Here is an 18,962-nt window from a genome sequence, read left to right on the forward strand (position 1 = left end):
CCACAGCTCTTGGCCATTTCCTTCTGGAGGATGAAGGAATTCACCACAGCAATGTCAATGAAATGGTAAAACAATGTCTTGTACCATTTCTTTGTCTTATGTTGAACATTGTAGTACCCTATAAGTGCGTCTGACAGGTCCACACCTCCCATGCTCTTGTTGTAGTCCTTGATGACTGCAGGAATGGGGACATTTTTGGTGGTCCATGCCCCAGTAGCGTCCTTCACACACCTGACGACGTGATCTCCACTGAAGGACTTGTGGATAGTGGAGCACATCACCACCTCTCTGGTGTCCATCCACTTCACAAACAGCAGGCCATCTTCACGGATCCATCGCATGGTCCCCCGCTCAGCCCGCTTAGGCATGTCATTTACCTTGGTCTTCGGAAAGCCCACTCTGTTGGTCCGAATGGTGCCACATGCCCACACCTCCAGCTTTCTCAGGTCTGCAAACAGGGTAGGGCTTGTGTAGAAGTTGTCCACAAAGGAGTTTGTAGCCATTCCCCAGCAGTTGAAAATCCAATAACTCCATTACAGAGTCATAACTAAGTCCTTTACCAGTCGCACACGTGTTCTTCCCCTCATAGACAAAAAAATTGCATGTGTATGCACACACAGAATCAGCCAAAACAAACAGCTTGTAACCCCACTTAGTTGGTTTGTTACGCATGTATTGTTTTAGGCCAATTCTGGCCTTTGAGGCTACCATCCTCTCATCTATGGACAAGTTCTGGGCGGGCTGAAAATGTATCTTGCAGGCCTCAACCAAGCTTGCGGTGCCTCTCCTCCTGTCATTCTCCTCATCAACTTCTGGGTCACTGATGTGAAGTGCCCGTGAGATATTTAAAAACCTTGTAGAGGACATGACAGGGGGGGCAGGTGAGTGGGGATGTTTTCCAGTAATCCTTTAGGGTTTTTAACTTCACCAGCCCCATGTAAATTACCAGTGAAAAGTAGCAGAAAAGGTTTGACATGAAAATGGGCTTCCATGCCTCTTTCTTTCCTGCTTGCTTCCTAGCCCCATACTTGTTAGTATTACACACCGGGGAATCAACAACTGCCGGGGTGAAAAACAATTGGAAAAAGTTGCATGGGGCTGTATTTTGATGTCATGTCGAGCTGAGGTCCAGGCCCTTTTGGTCGGAATATTGGAGGACGTGGCTCCACATCCTTCTCCAGCAAAGAGTGCCATTGCCCCTCTCTGCCAGCAGGTTCCACACTTCCCTTCCTCCGCTTGTTTGTTTTGTTCGATAATGTCCATCATTTATGTCCAAATAGCTTCTTTTGTTAGGGCGTTTGGTAAACAAATCAGGTCCAGTCAGACGAAAAGTTCAAAAAGTTACATTACAGGTCGAAGAAACTTGTCAAACTAAGTATAGAATCAATTTTTAGGATGATTTTATCATAAATGTTCCAACCAGAGAATTCCATTGTCTGTAGAAAAGCAATGGAACGCAGGTCGCTCTCATGTGAAATGCACGTGACCAGCGCGTGGCTCTCTGCCAGACCACTGACTCAAAGAGCTCTCATCCGGTCCCACTTCACAGTAGAAGCCTGGAACAACGTTCTAAAGATGGTTGACATCTAGGACTGGGACTGAGTAGGAGGCAGTTTACTCTGGGCACGCTATTCATCCAAAAGTGAAAATAAACCCCCTATCCCAAAGAAGTTAAGGGCTTGTAAAGTAAGCATTTCACTCTAAGGTATTCGGCGCATGTGACAAATACATTTGATTTGATTCACTATTATTCTACAATGTAGAAAATAGTTTTAAAAAATTAAATAAACTTGAATGAGTAGGTGTCCAAACTTTTGACAGGTACTGTGTGTGTGTGTGTGTGTGTGTGTGTGTGTGTGTGTGTGTGTGTGTGTGTGTGTGTATATATATATGTATATCACACATACAACAGGTCAGCCACCAGGGGAAGACTCGTCGAGGCCTGTTGACAGAGAGTATACATCACGAGGTGACGCCTCCATCTGCTGGACGTGCCAGGTCTCGACGGGCTCTCTGGCCAGGACTAATTGGGGCTGATTGGGAGTTGGTGAGAAATCAAGGGCTGATTGCTCACCAGCTGAATGAGTCCCATAAAGCTTCCAGAAGGGCAGCACACAGGGGAGAGAGTGGGGGAAGAAAGGACTCCCGTATAGTTGGGGATGGTTGCAGAGGTAACAGGAGTGAGTTCAGTTTTTGATTCCCACAGGATACAGCAAGACCCGGAGCCAAGAAGACGATATCCCGTGGGTCTCATGGGGAGACGTATTCTTTTCTTTTTGAACTATTGTTTTAATAAACACCTTTGAAACTAAGCTAAACCTACTCTGTCCGTGTCTGATCTGTGTAAACGTTTTCACCCAACCCCCTGGTCTGCCACTATATCTATACACACACACACAACCAGTCAAACGTTTGGACACACCTACTCATTTAAGTTTATATATAAAAACATGGATGGTCAAATATGCCACAACACAAAACAGTGTGGCATCAGAGACTAGGCTCCATCCCCACCCCTCTTTGCTTGGAGTTCACATAAGTGTGGGGAAGGGGTAGGGACTAGGGGAAGTGGTAGGGCTAGGAAAAGGTGTGTGATGTGGCGTCACCTTGATGGTCATGATGGCCATGGCTCCTGTCAGGTAGTAGGAGATGAAGTCACACGCCGTGGCTGTCCAGGTGGAACGACCGCCTGCAGGTCTGAGAGGGAGAGAGAAAGAAATGGAGCGAGAGAGAGAGAAAGAGTGATACATTTGAAATGAGGTCTAAGGAGAATAGCATGCCCCTTGCTCCACTATTAGGATAGGTGTGATAAATAGCTCATGCCCAGAGGAAACCTGTCAGAATCTATTTTTGTGAAAGGCCTACTAATTCAGGACATTTTGCCAGGGATCAGTGTTTGAGGTCAGCCCTTCGTATACCTGCATTTGTGTGTGTGTTCACCTGATTTCACTGAGGGAACACTCCAGCACCAGACAGCCAACCAGACTGGGCAGCAGTGGTCTCAGGTTGTTCACATGGAGTTTCACCTTGTTGCCAAAATCACAGCGTACTACCTAACACCATGTGGAGACAAAACACCACACTGCAGTTACAGCTGGATGTACCCATCCATCCGTCACTGATGAAACAGTTATGACAAATCAGCTACAATGTTATTACTTCTAAATCCACTCCTAGTCCACTTCTGTGACTCGTAAAGGATAGATGTGTGTGTGTTCGTGTGTTACCTCGGCAATGCAGCCAAGGGAAACAGGAGAGCAGAGCTGGCCCCTCTCCCAGACCCCGTTGTTGTAGGCAGCACAGTACATGTCTGCCTTCCACTCTATCGCCTGGGGCTCTGTACGGGCATACTCCTGCTTCAACAACTCATACACCCTGAAACAGAGAGGGGGAGAGAGCAAGAGGGAAAGGGAGAGAGAGAGCGATAACTAAATGACACAGACCTCTCATCAGCGTCTCATTCTAAAGTCACACATCCACTCTACAGTTACAAGATTCCTGTGTGAACACAGCCCAAGATTCTCTGCTGGATTTGGCGATGCTTCAGTAAGCCATTGTCTGTCCCTCCTTGCCCTCCTCTCCATCCCCACTGGCTGACCTCTTGAGCTGGGTGTCCATCTGTAGAAGCTGGACGTAAAAGCTCCCGGGTGAGACCACGTGGGTCAACCTGACCCTCAGGTCTTTCAGGTTGGCCGGCAGCATCAGGTAGGGCTGGATCTCTTGGTCCTGCTCTGGGGTCTCCTGTCCCAGGGAGGTAGGGGCTGGCTCAGACTCACCCAGAAGACCCTCGAGTGGGGGGTCCCACACTGTGGTGTCTACCACCGGGGCCTGGGTGTCCTTAGATTTGATGCTAAGGAAGAGGGAGATGGGGTAAAACAAAACATCTCCTTTTTGGAACCATACCCACATCTGTGTGTGTAGGTATCAAAAAGTCTAAATAAGATTAGTTATTGATTTTACCCATGAAGTATCCTGCTGTGAGATGACAGACACACACTCACCCCTTCTTGAAGCAGGCCAGTTGGTCGTTGACCAGCAGATCTTCAATGTTTGCTAACGGCTCGCTGGAATCACTGGTCTCAAACAGCCTGACTGGCAGACCCCTGCCCCTTCGACCAGCCTCTGGGGGTTCAGAAGACACACACAAATCAATCAACTACAGAACAGTCACACGGTTGTCGTAGGATGCCAAGACAGTGCCGTGTGAAAGGAGAACACTCCAGTTCTACCCGACTTACCTGTGGCCACAGCAGTCACAAGTCTCTGGTCAGCAAGACTCTTGAACTTCTCTATACACGCTTTGCTCCACGTCTCACCCTCTTCCAAAGGAATCACATCAGCCAGGTAGCACTGGATGGCCTGGGTGGGGGGGAGATGTAATTGTCAGAGCCAGTTGAATAATAGGAGTGCCCTGCCCAGTCTATCAACCCTAGCAGTTAATGCTGGGATGGTATATGGATAGTCAGCCTTATTTATTCTCCATCCAACATACTCTTGTGTAGTGTGACCTCACCATGGCTGGGAGGGCAAAGAACTCATCCTTGATCTTCCTCAGGTCGTTGACTGACAGAATCTTGTTGTTGCCAAAGTCTACAAACTGGACTTCCACCTTCCTGCCCCCGGGAATACCTACACACAATAACATTCTAATCTTTAGGTAGACTCTTTTCCATACATTTTTGGAGTTTGCATATAATTTATTATCTAAGGGAGTGGTTCTCAAACCTCTCCTCGGAATCTCCAGACATTTCACAATTTTGTTGTAACCCTAAACTAGCTCACCAGATTTCACTTAGTTGACTATTTTAAATCAGGATGTGGTAGTTCTGGAATAGATAAAATACATGGAACGGTTGTGGGCCCCCAGGAGAGGTTTGAGAACCACTGATCTAAGGGGACAATACCGTAAAAACACATTGTGACCTCAATGAGCGTACCTAGGGGCTGTGGCGGTCATTACATTTTGTCAGTTGGTAACAGTCATGCCAATGACTGCTAGTCTCACGGTCTCAAAGACCAAAAACAAACAGGTAGGCTGCTCCTTAATAATCTGAAAGGAGTTGTTATTTGTAACAGTACGCACACACACACACACACACTGAAGGAAGAAAAGAAGCGCAGTAACGTTATCTAGACTAGCCTCAATTAACCTAACTAGCTAGCTTCTCTCAGTTTGACGCAGTCAAGACGGGTACTATTTAATCAGATATGATGAGAAATAACAAGCAAGAAGTCTGCTAGCGCGAGTTAAAAGTGCTTGCCGTCGCTCTCTCTTTCTGTGCCTGCTCGTGTCACTCACTGCGCGCACACACACACCGCAGGCCCCTTCTCCCTAGTGCCATGCTCGTTCTCTTGCTCTCCCTCTCCTTTCCTCAATTCCGGTTAATAAAGTACACAAAAGAAATGGAATTTTCTCATGCAAGGTTGTGAACCTGACCGGGTCTCTATGTTAAAAAGTGTACTGTGCATATTGTGTCCGTCTGGGAAAGCCCCGGGTCCATTTTGGAACGGGACCTCTTAACTCCCATCACCATTTATCCTCATCATTCAGATTAGACTGACAACAGGGCGCTAAGTACCAAGCCATTCATTAGCCAGTTGATTATTCTGCCTTATGCATCAGCGCCATTCACGTAGGCCTACAGAGAGCATTCATGTAGGCCTATGTGACTCGACTGCCGGTGTGGCGGTAATTCGGTCACCGCAACTGCCCTAAGTGTACCCACGCACAGACAGTGTACTGACCGATGACATGGGCCCTGTACCAGACCTTGTCGTCAAAGCGTGCCACACAGGCCTGATCCAGGACAGGACAGTAGACCTCCAAGTCCTGGTCCTCTCCTCTGGTCCCCCTGCTGGGGCAGTCATAGCTGTAACACTCCTGCAGCTTGGCTGTCAGCAGCAGGAACTCCATGTTGTCAACCTGCGTTTAATCAGCGAGGGGGAAGAGTTAGAGAGGGCACTGGAATATCAGCTGATAATGCTTTCATGTGTGTGTGTGTTTGTGTGTGACCTACCAGTTGGATGTAGAAGTGTGAGGGTGTGTCTATGTGGGACACCACAGCGTTGAGCTCTACGTTGGTACGAGGGAAGACAGGAAGGTAGAACTGGAGAGGCCTCCTGCCACATGGCACAGTCTTGGCATTCCACGCCACCGGAGAGTAAAACCTACAGCAGCAGAACGGGACAAACATATTACTACTGATTATCCATAGCAACAAGGAAGAAACTGATGCAGCCTTCCGCAAAACTCATAAGGGAAACACTGGATATGTACAGTATGCAGGGTTCATACACATTTTGACAAATGGAATTAAGACTTTTTCATGACTTTTAACCAAATTTCCATGACCAATAATTGGTGCCGTCTGTGTGTACGTATAAAACAGTATGTAATGTGGTATCAACCCTGGGAGGCTGCTCTCTGATCCCATGTACCAACTCCTGTCGTTGTGCAAAGCACTTAACCCCACCACAAATTAGAATACCTGTTAGGCAACTGTACAAAACAAGAGGTCAGTCTGGAGAGCTACTGGGTGTGCAGGCTTTTGATCAAGCCCTGCTCAAACACTGAGACAGTTTATCAAGGTTCGGTTCAGCAGCTAATTTCTAAAATGTGGTTTGTTTGAGGGGGACTGGAATAAAAGCCTGCCCATCCATTAGCTCTCCTGGAGGATAGTTGACCACCCTTGATGCATAAAATTGCAACATTACAACCAAATACATTTTATGCCTTTTTAAATAATTTGCTCATTTTATATATCAAAAGATCAAAAATGGCTTTGATAGGCTCCAATTATTTTTATTCAGCTGAAGCAAGCCCACACATTTTCTTCAGGAAATTTACCTTTTCTAATTTATTTTAGTTACCTTCGAGGTGTTTATGTTGCAGGCTGACTAGCATCTATTGAGTTGCAATGTCCCATACATTGGATGCCCAAATAAACTATAAAAGTATCACCAAAACAAGTTGAAGCCACTTAATCCAAAAGAAAGGCTACATCTAATCCTTTTTTCTAAAATTACTGTTCACGATTCACAAATTCTTATTTTGATTCACTGCATTTGAACCAAATCCAAACGAATACAATGGTGAAATGTATTGTTCGTTTCGTAAAAAAGAATAGTTTAAAATGAATAATCTGAGTCGTTCAAAAAAGTAAATCAACTTTGTATGGCCTTATTCGCAAGTGTTTTGGACATGACGAAAACATTAATACAAGCTAACAATAGCTTAACAGTTCACTTAAAGGGCACAAGATACAGTGCCTTGCGAAAGTATTCGGCCCCCTTGAACTTTGCGACCTTTTGCCACATTTCAGGCTTCAAACATAAAGATATAAAACTGTATTTTTTTGTGAAGAATCAACAACAAGTGGGACACAATCATGAAGTGGAACGACATTTATTGGATATTTCAAACTTTTTTAACAAATCAAAAACTGAAAAATTGGGCGTGTAAAATTATTCAGCCCCCTTAAGTTAATACTTTGTAGCGCTACCTTTTGCTGCGATTACAGCTGTAAGTCGCTTGGGGTATGTCTCTATCAGTTTTGCACATCGAGAGACTGACATTTTTTCCCATTCCTCCTTGCAAAACAGCTCGAGCTCAGTGAGGTTGGATGGAGAGCATTTGTGAACAGCAGTTTTCAGTTCTTTCCACAGATTCTCGATTGGATTCAGGTCTGGACTTTGACTTGGCCATTCTAACACCTGGATATGTCTATTTTTGAACCATTCCATTGTAGATTTTGCTTTATGTTTTGGATCATTGTCTTGTTGGAAGACAAATCTCTGTCCCAGTCTCAGGTCTTTTGCAGACTCCATCAGGTTTCCTGTATTTGGCTCCATCCATCTTCCCATCAATTTTAACCATCTTCCCTGTCCCTGCGGAAGAAAAGCAGGCCCAAACCATGATGCTGCCACCACCATGTTTGACAGTGGGGATGGTGTGTTCAGCTGTGTTGCTTTTACGCCAAACATTACGTTTTGCATTGTTGCCAAAAAGTTCAATTTTGGTTTCATCTGACCAGAGCACCTTCTTCCACATGTTTGGTGTGTCTCCCAGGTGGCTTGTGGCAAACTTTAAACAACACTTTTTATGGATATCTTTAAGAAATGGCTTTCTTGCCACTCTTCCATAAAGGCCAGATTTGTGCAATATACGACTGATTGTTGTCCTATGGACAGTCTCCCACCTCAGCTGTAGATCTCTGCAGTTCATCCAGAGTGATCATTGAAACAATGTTGCAAATGTCGGAGACAGACAGCAAGGTTTATACCAATCTCTGCTGTTGAAAACTAAATGTTAGTCTAAAAGAAATGTGAGATAATGTCTAGATGTTTTTACAGTAGAGATCGAGTTGATAAATTGCTTGGCTGACGAGACAGCAGGTTGCCCAGTCAGATGGAACAGAGTAAATACGCATTTTAACGTCATAGATTTAGCCGGTGGTAACTTATGTAATAGACACCGTCTGGAATGCGATTTTAACCAATCAGCATTAGACCCACCCGTTGTATAACATATTTTATAGGCGAGGCCTACCTGCTGCTGCAATGTTCGACTGTCTCGCTCTCCTTCAGCAACAGCCCACTCTTTTCTCACAAATGCAGGTGATGCATGTAAACACAGCTGTGCAAAAGTGTCATTCCGATCCTGGCTGATATGTGGATTTTAATTTGATTTATAAAATATTTAAAAACGGTCTCTAAACAAATTACATTAACAGAAATTACTTTTTCCACAGCTTTTCAGATTTGATCATTTTCCAAAACCTTTCCAGGCCTGGAAAACACCATTCAAAAAATTCCATGTCTTTTCATGACCATACGAACCCCGAGTATGTATGTACCTGGCGAGCTCGAGGAAGACTAGGTACTCTCGGAGGGACATGGGCATGTTGCTGGAACCGCTGTCCATGGGGGCTTTCTTCAGGTCCACCAGCAGAGCACCTCTCTCCTGACCAAACACCTGCATCTCTACTGAGGCTGAGCCCACCACGCGGCGAAACTCATCCTGGGCCTCCGCACTCCAGCCTTTAGTCTGGGAGAGAAGAGAGGAAAAGGAGGGGGATGCAGGTAAAGAAAACAAATCTAAACTTATCCTAGTCACTTATACAAAAGCCCTTCACTTGGAAGAAAAAGATAGATGGCGACATACACAAATGTTATGTCAGAATATGGACAATATGCAAATGTATGCCCCTTACAAGATCTGCAGGCACGATGTCATCAACTTACCAGGTTTGCAGGCACAATGTCCTTGAGGGAACACTTGATAGCCTGAGGGAGCCAGCGGCTCATTTCTGATTGGCCGGCCACGTCCACTCTTCTCAGACGCTCATTCATGTCCCTGATGAACAGGTCTGGACCCGCCTCCTCACTGGGAATGGGGAAGTAGAGGTGTAAGAGAAAGACAGACCTGGGTGACTGAAAAAAACAAATCAATGTTCTGTCCCTTTTTATGCCTACTAGGTTTTTCACGTGTGTGCGTGTGCGTCTGTACCTCTGCAGGGCTATTCCCTTGCAGAAACCGTAGTCTTGGAAGTAGACTCTGACACGGTGAAGTTCAGGAACAGGACAGCTGCGGACCGGGTCCAGGTGACCTCTCTGGAACAGTTCTGTCAGGGTGGCCCGACACCACATCCCCTCCTTCCACTTCACAAACACTGTGGAGCCTGACGGAGACACTCACGCGCAATAGTCAGAGTGGCAACATCGCACTGCTTTCATTTCACAAACACCATAAAGCCTAGGGAGAGGGACATACCCACAGTAAGGTATCACACACACACAGTGATCTCACCAGTCTCCAGTATGTCGCTGGCTGTGAACAGTCCTCTCTCTCCAGAGCAGAGGGAGTTGATCTTCTTGGACAGCAGAATACAGGCCCTCTGCTCTGCCACGTGGCGGATGTAGAAGTGGTTAGGGTTCACCACATGGGTCACCATCACCCACTCCTGGAACACTGAACACACGCACAGTTTCTATGTGTCTCTATTCATCAAGTTATAGATTATGTGACCATAACTGTTGTGCATGTTATTATGTGAAATGTGTGTCTGTCTCTCTTCTACCTTTCCCCTGACTGACAGGTGGGAGGTCCTCCTGGCTCTTCTTGCTGCTCCTCTGGGCTCTCTGTCTCTCACTGGCCTGCTGCAGCTCAGACAGGTGAGCTGGGACAACTACAAGCAGAAACCAAGAAACACCATTATTATCCTATGGGTAATGGGGATGCGGTTTACCTCAGCAGACATGCACTGACGTGCTCTCTAAATGTTGCTGTGACATTGTCACTAACCTCCAACTGAGAACCCTGATGCAGTGGTTTTGGATGAGGCTGTGGTGACTTGATGGCAGGATTTCAAACTGACTTCGTCCTTCCCTTCTCCTCCTTGTTCAATCTCCTCTATAATCTCCTCTATGATGACGTTGGGTCCGGAGTCTGAGACAGGGCTGGAGCTGGGTAAGGGCAGAGGGCCAGGGATGGGAGAGGGGCCCCAGGTATGCCTAGTCATCCTCAGGCTTTCCTGCTCCTGGTGAGGTGGAACATGCTCTCTGGTGCTGGGCGGGGGAGGCCTCATCATCGTTTGGCTCTCCTGCTGCTGCTGGGGGCGGCTGGGCTCTCTGGTGTTAAGGGAGTGTGGGAGCAGGGGGGCCTTCCTATTGGGCCCAGCCTGCTCCTGGGGCCTCTCTCTGTCTCTGTGGATCAGCTCATCTGTCAGACTGAGGGGGGAGTTCAAAAGTCAGTTAAACCATGTAAACAAAGATACATATATTTTTCTATCTGTAGTCAATTACAGTACGTACATCTTAGCGTTCCCAATGTTGATCTTCAGACACGCCTTCAGACTCCTGCCCAGCGCATCCTGCTGTGCTATGCAGCTAACACACACACACACACACACACACACACACACACACACACACACACACACACACACACACACACACACACACACACACACACACACACACACACACACACACACACACACACACACACACACACACACACACACACACACACGCCATGGTTCAGATGTGAGTTCAAATTACAGTAGCAGAATTCAGGTCAGGCCACATAGCTACAGGGTTTCAAATTGTAATTCAGGTCAACTTTATTGACTCACCTCAGTCCAGAGCCCAGAGACAGACACTTCAGGTCAAACGACTGTACATCCACAGAAGCCTGCAGGGTCTCCAACAACTGTTCAACACACAAACACACCTCATATTCCTTGAAGTGTCACTCTACAACCAGAAGGTGCAGTTTAATGTATGTATGTATGTATGTATGTATGTATGTATGTATGTACCTGCTCCAGGTCACAGTAGCTCTCCAGGGAGGGGTGCTGTCCGACCTGCTTGGCCTTCTGCATGGCTGTGTCCAGGGCCCTCATCCTCTCCTCCACCCGGCCCAGTTCCCTCCTGCTGGACGGGAAGTGCTGCTCCATGTTGGTCAGCTCAGCCACCAGTGCCCCCTTCCTGACAATGTAGGAATTACACCTCACCCCATGAAACCAGAAAAATAATGGGGTCCACTTACTGTATACGTCCATTTGATCAGCCCTGATAAAAAGCATTACAGCCAAGCCCAATACACACGATAAGTAGCAAAAGCTACAAATACATAACACACTAGCCCATTACTGAGAAGAAGGTATGAGGTGGTTGTAGTGTACCTTCTATTGAGGATGGTGAAGGCCCTACCCATAGCCTCATCTATCTCCATCAGCAGTCTGGCCTTCTCTCTCTTCACCTGCACCATCAAGCCTTTCACCAGAGTCTGCAGAGCCAAGCACACAGCAGGTATGCTACAGGTAACATCTTGCTTTCATACAGGGCTGATTTACCAGACACAGATTTAGCCTAGTCCTGGACTACAAAGCATGCACAATGTATATTCTCCATTTAATGTGCTTTTTTTAGTCCAGGACGATAATTAATCTGTCTGGGAAACCAGGCCATAGTATTATTGGATCAGTACAGATGGAAGGACAGGAGATGTGGGACAGTACTTTAGTCGCTCACCTGATGGATGTTGTCCAGATTGGCCATGTTCTCAGAGGCCTGAGACAGAGCCTCTTCTATTGCTTTCAGTGCTTTCTCTACATCTGGACCCTAGAACAGAATACATATATTGCCTACTATATAGAAACAACAGAAATTCTTCCATTTCTGCAGCATTCTTTAAATAATGCCCTGCATCTCTGTTTGGCTGACCGACTCCATAAGCTTGGATATTACTGATCAGACAGGCCAAGCACACTTATATTAACGTTAAACCATACCTGTTTTGTGTCTTCCTCGAGAGGTGAAGACGAGGATTTGACTCTGTGATGCCTCGGTCTGTCTCTACCAGAGTTTTAATAAACAAAAATAAAGGTTGTCTACAGAATAAGAACGATTACATAAAATGCATTCCGAAAGTATTCAGGTCCCTTGACCTTTTCCACATTTTGTTACGTTAGAGCCTTATTCTAAAATGGATTCAATTGTTTTTTCTCTCTCATTAATCTACACACAAAACCTCTTAAGCAAAAACAGGTTTTACGAAATGTTTGCTAATTTATTAAAAATTAAAAACAGAAATACCTTATTTATATAAGTATTCAGACCCTTTGCTATGAGACTCGAAATTGAGCTCAGGTGCATCCTGTTTCCATTGATCATCCTTGAGATGTTTCTACAACTTGATTGGAGTACACCTTTGGTAAATTAAATTAATTGGACAATTTGGAAAGACACACACCTGTCTATATAAGGTCCCACAGTTAACAGTGCAAAACCAAGCCAAAGGTACTTCAACAAAGTACTGAGTAAAGGGTCTGAATACTCATGTAAATGTGATATCAGTTTTTTATTTTGAATTAGCAAAATTTAAAAAAAAAACTGTTTTTGCTTCATCATTATGGAGTATTGTGTGTAGATTGATGAGGGGGAAAAAAACTATTGAATCCATTTTAGAATAAGGCTGTAACGTAATATTTTTGGGAAAAAGTCAAGGGGTATGAATACTTTACGAAGGCACTATGTAAATAAAGATTAGTTTATTATTTTTTGGACATTTTCAAAAATGTAATTGTGGGGTATTGTGCGTAGAATGATGAGGAAAAAAAATGTACATTTTCTCCATTTTAGAATAAGTCTAATGTAACAAAATGTGGAAAAAGTGTAGGGGTCTGAATACTTTCCAAATGCATTATATTTCTAGTTTGGAGTGTTTGTTCATCATTGAGATATGAGACAGAATCTCTGTGATTCCCAACTAAAGGACCCATAATGGTCTGAGGAGAATGGTAGTGTTCGCTCAGAGTTAGCTGCTAAATGGACACTGAAAATAAAATTGAGAATAGGGGGAAATAATATTGAAATGTTTTCTATTTATAATTATGCTCTTAATATGTGTGTAAGGTCAACTGGACAGCAATTCAGTTTCTGCATTGTAAACTGCCAAAGTGAATCATAGTGGCTGGCATGTGTGTATTTATAAGTATGTGAAATAAACTGTTATATACCTTTTCATTTTGTTCATTTTGGCTGTGTAGATGAGGCCAATGATTCTGCTGTCCACCTGCAGTCCTTCCACCCCTCCTTCAGGAAGAGTGGACTCAACCTGCAGGAACACCCACTGCATTTCATACAACTACACTACTTATTCACACTGCAGCCAATTAGCCTGCTGGTAAGTAGTATGAACTGGCACAAAAGTATGTGGACACCCCTTCAAATTAGTGGATTTGGCTATATCAACCACACCCATTGCTGACAGTAGGGCTGGGCGATATGGCCAAAATCTCATATCCCGATATAGGTAATTTCATATCCCGATAACGATACATATGATATAGCACATTTTCTGTAAATTCAATGAATAACTACTTTATATAAAATGACCACATGTAAAAGGCCTATTTCTCTTTGAATTATACTCAACAAATAAAAAGGTACTTACTCATATTTGATTATTTCTCCTTTTATTTAGAACCTTTGTGCAAATGTTCAATTAAGCATGTAACATAACAAAATATTAATGTATAAAATCTAAAAAAGTTAAATAGAAAACATTTCAACTATAGTTGCAAACAAAATAAATATAGGCTTAAAATATATATATTTTGGGGCATTAATACGTGTCACATTTCAATTTGCAGTTGGTACCTTGGGTCGAGAGTTAGCACCAACTCACGAAACCCCCGTTTCTCAACCTTGTAAATTGGGGCCATGTCTTTGCAGATGTAAATTGTAACAGCAGCTGTTCTCTCCTTCCATCTTCGTGATTCTTTGCCATAAATGGTGTCCCGCGGGCAAAAGCCTCTTGCAACGAGTTTGGTGGGGGTTTGTTTTGAGCACTCGACTGTACTTTTTGGGTCTCATCTGTAGACTATCTCCGTACTGTTTCACATGATTCTTGCGTAGGTGGTAAAAGAGGTTAGTGGTGTTTGATTCTGTTGTCAGGAACGGCCTGCAGCATATTTTGCAGAGGACAGTTTTCTGGTCTGTGCCAGACTTTTCATACCCAAACTATGTCCATGCGACCGAAGTAGCCCCTCTTTTAGGTACGAGCTCTGTGTCTCCGTGCCACGTTCACTCTCCTCCATGTTTGTTTGTGTTGCAAATTTCTTTCCACATGTGAACGCAAAGCGTCATCCAATTGACGAAAAATATTGCCGTAAAGAGTGATTTGCGACACAACAAAATAAACAAGAGCATAATATGAAACAAATGACGTTTTTCTATTGTCACACGATATATATATATAGTCATATCGCCCAGCTCTAGCTGACAGGTACAATGGGGCAAAAAAGTATTTAGCCAGCCACCAATTGTGCAAGTTCTCCCACTTAAAAAGATGAGAGAGGCCTGTAATTTTCATCATAGGTACACTTCAACTATGACAGACAAAATTAGACATTTTTTTTCCAGAAAATCACATTGTAGGATTTGTAATGAATTTATTTGCAAATTATGGTGGAAAATAAGTATTTGGTCAATAACAAAAGTTTATCTCAATACTTTGTTATATACCCTTTGTTGGCAATGAGGTCAAACGTTTTCTGTAAGTCTTCACAAGGTTTTCACACACTGTTGCTGGTATTTTGGCCCATTCCTCCATGCAGATCTCCTCTAGAGCAGTGATGTTTTGGGGCTGTTGCTGGGCAACACGGATTTTCAACTCCCTCCAAAGATTTTCTATGGGGTTGAGATCTGGAGACTGGCTAGGCCACTCCAGGACCTTGAAATGCTTCTTACGAAGCCACTCCTTCGTTGCCCGGGCGGTGTTTGGGATCATTGTCATGCTGAAAGACCCAACCACGTTTCATCTTCAATGCCCTTGCTGATGGAAGGGGGTTTTCACTCAAAATCTCACAATACATGACCCCATTCATTCTTTCCTTTACACGGATCAGTCGTCCTGGTCCCTTTGCAGAAAAACAGCCATAAGGATGATGTTTCCACCCCCATGCTTCACAGTAGGTATGGTGTTCTTTGGATGCAACTCAGCATTCTTTGTCCTCCAAACACGACGAGTTGAGTTTTTACCAAAAAAGTTATATTTTGGTTTCATCTGACCATGACATTCTCCCAATCTTCTTCTGGGTCATCCAAATGCTCTCTAGCAAACTTCAGACGGTCCTGGACATGTACTGGCTTAAGCATGGGGACACGTCTGGCACTGCAGGATTTGAGTCCCTGGCGGCGTAGTGTGTTACTGACGGTAGGCTTAGTTACTTTGGTCCCAGCGCTCTGCAGGTCATTCACTAGGTCCCCCCGTGTGGTTCTGGGATTTTTGCTCACCGTTCTTGTGATCATTTTGAACCCACGGGGTGAGATCTTGCGTAGAGCCCCAGATCGAGGGAGATTATCAGTGGTCTTGTATGTCTTCCATTTCCTAATAATTGCTCCCACAGTTGATTTCTTCAACCAAACTGCTTACCTATTGCAGATTCAGTCTTCCCAGCCTGGTGCAGGTCTACAATTTTGTTTCTGGTGTCCTTTGACAGCTCTTTGGTCTTGGCCATAGTGGAGTTTGGAGTGTGACTGTTTTAGGTTGTGGACAGGTGTCTTTTATACTGATAACAAGTTCAAACAGGTGCCATTAATACAGGTAATGAGTGGAGGACAGGGGAGCCTCTTAAAGAAGAAGTTACAGGTCTGTGAGAGCCAGAAATCTTGCTTGTTTGTAGGTGACCAAATACTTATTTTCCACCATAATTTGCAAATAAATTCATTAAAAATAATTTTGTCTGTCATAGGTGAAGTGTACCTATGATGAAAATTACAGGCCTCTCATCTTTTTAAGTGGGAGAACTTGCACAATTGGTGGCTGACTAAATACTTTTTTGCCCCACTGTATATAAAAACGAGCACAGCCATGCAATCTCCATAGACAAACATTGGCATTAGAATGGCCTTACTGAGGAGCTCAGTAACTTTCAACGTGTCACCGTTATATGACGACACTTTTCCAAAAAGTACGTTTGTCAAATTTCTGCACTGCTAGAGCTGCCCAGGTCAATTGTAAGTGTTGTTATTGCGAAGTTGAAACGTCTAGGAGCGACAAAGGCTCAGCCGTGTAGTGGTATGCCACACAAGCTTACAGAATGGGACCACCGAGTGCTGAAGCGCGTAAAAATGGTCTATTCTCGGTTGCAACACAATTCCAAACTGCCTTTGGAAGCAACGTCAGCAGTACCTCATGGCAAGCGGTACCAGAGCGCCAAGTCTAGGTCCAAGAGGCTTCTAAACAGCTTCTACCCCAACGCCATAAGAAAGTCTAATCAAATGGCTTCCCAGACTATTTGTCACCCCCCCACTTCTACGCTGCTGCTACTCTGTTATCTATGTATAGTCACTTTAATAACTCTACCTACATGTACATATTACCTCAATTACCTCGACACCGATACCCCCTGTATATAGCCCCGCTATTGTTATTTTACTGCTGCTCTTTAAATATTTGTTATTCTTATCTCTTACTTTTTTTAAAGGTATTTTCATAAAACTGCATTGTTGGTTAAGGGCTTGTAAGTAAGCATTTCCCTGTAATGTCTACTACACCTGTTGTGTTCGGCACATGCAACAAATATAATTGAATTTGATTTATATTACTGTAAATGTGAAAATGTTGAAAATATAGGGACTATACATGTACAGGGAAGTGTATACATTCAGCATTGCATTTACAGCCTTACCCCTTTTGAAATATGTATGTGACCATCAGTTTCATGTAGTGTTTGTTGTATAGCTGACACCAGGTGCTAGTATTGTACTGTACCTTGCATTCAGGGCACAGAATGACATTGTTAAACTCCAACGAGCGCAGACAGGTAGTGCAGAAGATGTGGGAACACAGGAGGACATTGGGAAGGTTGCCAACGATTTCGTCCTCTGAAAAGATTAATGGCATTAAAATGTATTTTACAACGTTTTATGCGTTTTTAGATTGGGGGAAGGAGGTGCCTAAACCTTCAACAATTTTTTTTCCCTAAGCCATAATAGAGTTAACGTTAACGGAAGATACTTCCTCTCTGGCCATAATGGTCCAGTCCAGACGTATTGGCACTGTGGCAGTCTATAGGCAGAATGAGATGATGTGTCCGGACCAAACTCTTGATAAGCTTCTTCAAGTCAACAAAATGTATTATTAACTACGATATAACGTTACTGTATAAACAAAGTTCGCCTGTTTACTGAAGAAAACGGACCGTATAACTTTTGGTAGCCACAACGTGGCCCGAAGCTAGCTAACAGGTGTGCAATTTGACAGGTAACGTTAGCTCGATATAGCTAAAACTTTAAACAATATGTGGACTGGCACATTATAATTATTACAATGAATTTACCTGGTAAAGTGTAAGCAATACCGCATATGTTACAAACCACAGAGTTCGGGTTGTCGGCTCGAGGCGATCTGTCCGACATTTTTGAACGGACGACTACGGTTCACATCGATTGAAAGAATGTTCTGTCTGAGTCCTCTGCCTCCAATTATGTCACGTGCTCATAAATGCACTCAAGAGCAGATGGAAAGGCCGGACCGTGCACACGACAGGATGGATGGAAAAGGCTGCGCAGAAAAGGCAACTTCTTTCTCCATAATTCCCACTTGAGGGCGCCATATCATACTTTAGCAATCCCTGGCCTTCCGGAACCGCCTGCACCCGGCAGTGATGTAGTCTGTGTGTATTGTGGTCAAGACAGGTAGGCTTAAGAACACGTTGACCATTGTGCACTCAAGTGCATGATGATAACAATTAATTTTAAACATAATAACGAAAGTATGAATATTTCCACCGTTGTTTCACCTTCATGCCATTAAATGGGTTTAAGGAGGAAATTGAAACCTTTACAGCTGAATGGACAATGTTATATTTACGAATCGGTCTAAGGGGGATATGAGTGTACAGCCGGCTGCATAGATTCACGTTTGACGGTAAGATGAAACTACTTAATACCGGCATTTCGGGTAGCAATGGTAAACCCTCTGTTTAAAATGAGTAATAATATTTAAATTGGTTGTATGAATGTGTTAATTATGTACATGTTATTGCCTACAGGTGAAACAAGTGCTTTGGGGCAGACAGTGAGAAAGAACAGTTTAAAATTAGTTTTACATGTAAGTTGACCTAATTGATTTAATGTCTATATATTTAAATCTCATAATTGTGACCGACTGTTTGATTCCCACAGTATACATTCATTAATGTGCAGCAATGAGGCTGAGGAGACATCACTTCGATCTGTATGCAGCTGCAGTATTCCAAACACGGTGCCTAAGGGCAGCACAAGCTGTGCAATGGAGCTGAATAATGGGAAGTGACAGGTTACCAGGAGCAGAGAGGCCAGACGGCATAGGTAATGTAGTAAACACAGTCAAATACAACAGCTTTGCCCTTCAGCCTGCGTCCACCAGTCTGAGGTAAAGGAAAAAAGTAGGCCCTACATTCAACCAG

At 44.1% G+C, this 18,962-nt stretch overlaps 1 protein-coding gene across 1 annotated transcript in view; it reads right to left on the bottom strand.

Moving 5' to 3' along the window:
• Positions 1-17,983, bottom strand: part of LOC139403141 (ring finger protein 17) — a 29,086-nt gene extending 11,103 nt beyond the window's left edge. Inside the window, exons 1-24 of the mRNA XM_071146850.1 lie at positions 17,853-17,983; positions 17,285-17,397; positions 13,524-13,621; positions 12,297-12,360; positions 12,037-12,126; positions 11,688-11,791; positions 11,322-11,490; positions 11,136-11,212; positions 10,813-10,887; positions 10,304-10,728; positions 10,080-10,187; positions 9,809-9,970; positions 9,509-9,680; positions 9,244-9,385; positions 8,856-9,046; positions 6,018-6,168; positions 5,746-5,923; positions 4,514-4,629; positions 4,239-4,359; positions 4,002-4,122; positions 3,599-3,850; positions 3,228-3,375; positions 2,941-3,053; positions 2,607-2,697 (exon numbers count right to left, since the gene is read on the bottom strand). Of these exons, the coding sequence (XP_071002951.1) occupies positions 2,607-2,697; positions 2,941-3,053; positions 3,228-3,375; positions 3,599-3,850; positions 4,002-4,122; positions 4,239-4,359; positions 4,514-4,629; positions 5,746-5,923; positions 6,018-6,168; positions 8,856-9,046; positions 9,244-9,385; positions 9,509-9,680; positions 9,809-9,970; positions 10,080-10,187; positions 10,304-10,728; positions 10,813-10,887; positions 11,136-11,212; positions 11,322-11,490; positions 11,688-11,791; positions 12,037-12,126; positions 12,297-12,360; positions 13,524-13,621; positions 17,285-17,397; positions 17,853-17,931 (3,360 nt within the window). The 5' untranslated portion in view covers positions 17,932-17,983. The remainder of the gene's footprint in view (positions 1-2,606; positions 2,698-2,940; positions 3,054-3,227; positions 3,376-3,598; positions 3,851-4,001; positions 4,123-4,238; positions 4,360-4,513; positions 4,630-5,745; positions 5,924-6,017; positions 6,169-8,855; positions 9,047-9,243; positions 9,386-9,508; positions 9,681-9,808; positions 9,971-10,079; positions 10,188-10,303; positions 10,729-10,812; positions 10,888-11,135; positions 11,213-11,321; positions 11,491-11,687; positions 11,792-12,036; positions 12,127-12,296; positions 12,361-13,523; positions 13,622-17,284; positions 17,398-17,852) is intronic.
• Between the last annotated feature and the right edge of the window lie 979 nt (positions 17,984-18,962).

This window comes from Oncorhynchus clarkii, chromosome 3 (genome assembly GCF_045791955.1).
Source record: "Oncorhynchus clarkii lewisi isolate Uvic-CL-2024 chromosome 3, UVic_Ocla_1.0, whole genome shotgun sequence".
Classification (NCBI taxonomy): domain Eukaryota; kingdom Metazoa; phylum Chordata; class Actinopteri; order Salmoniformes; family Salmonidae; genus Oncorhynchus; species Oncorhynchus clarkii.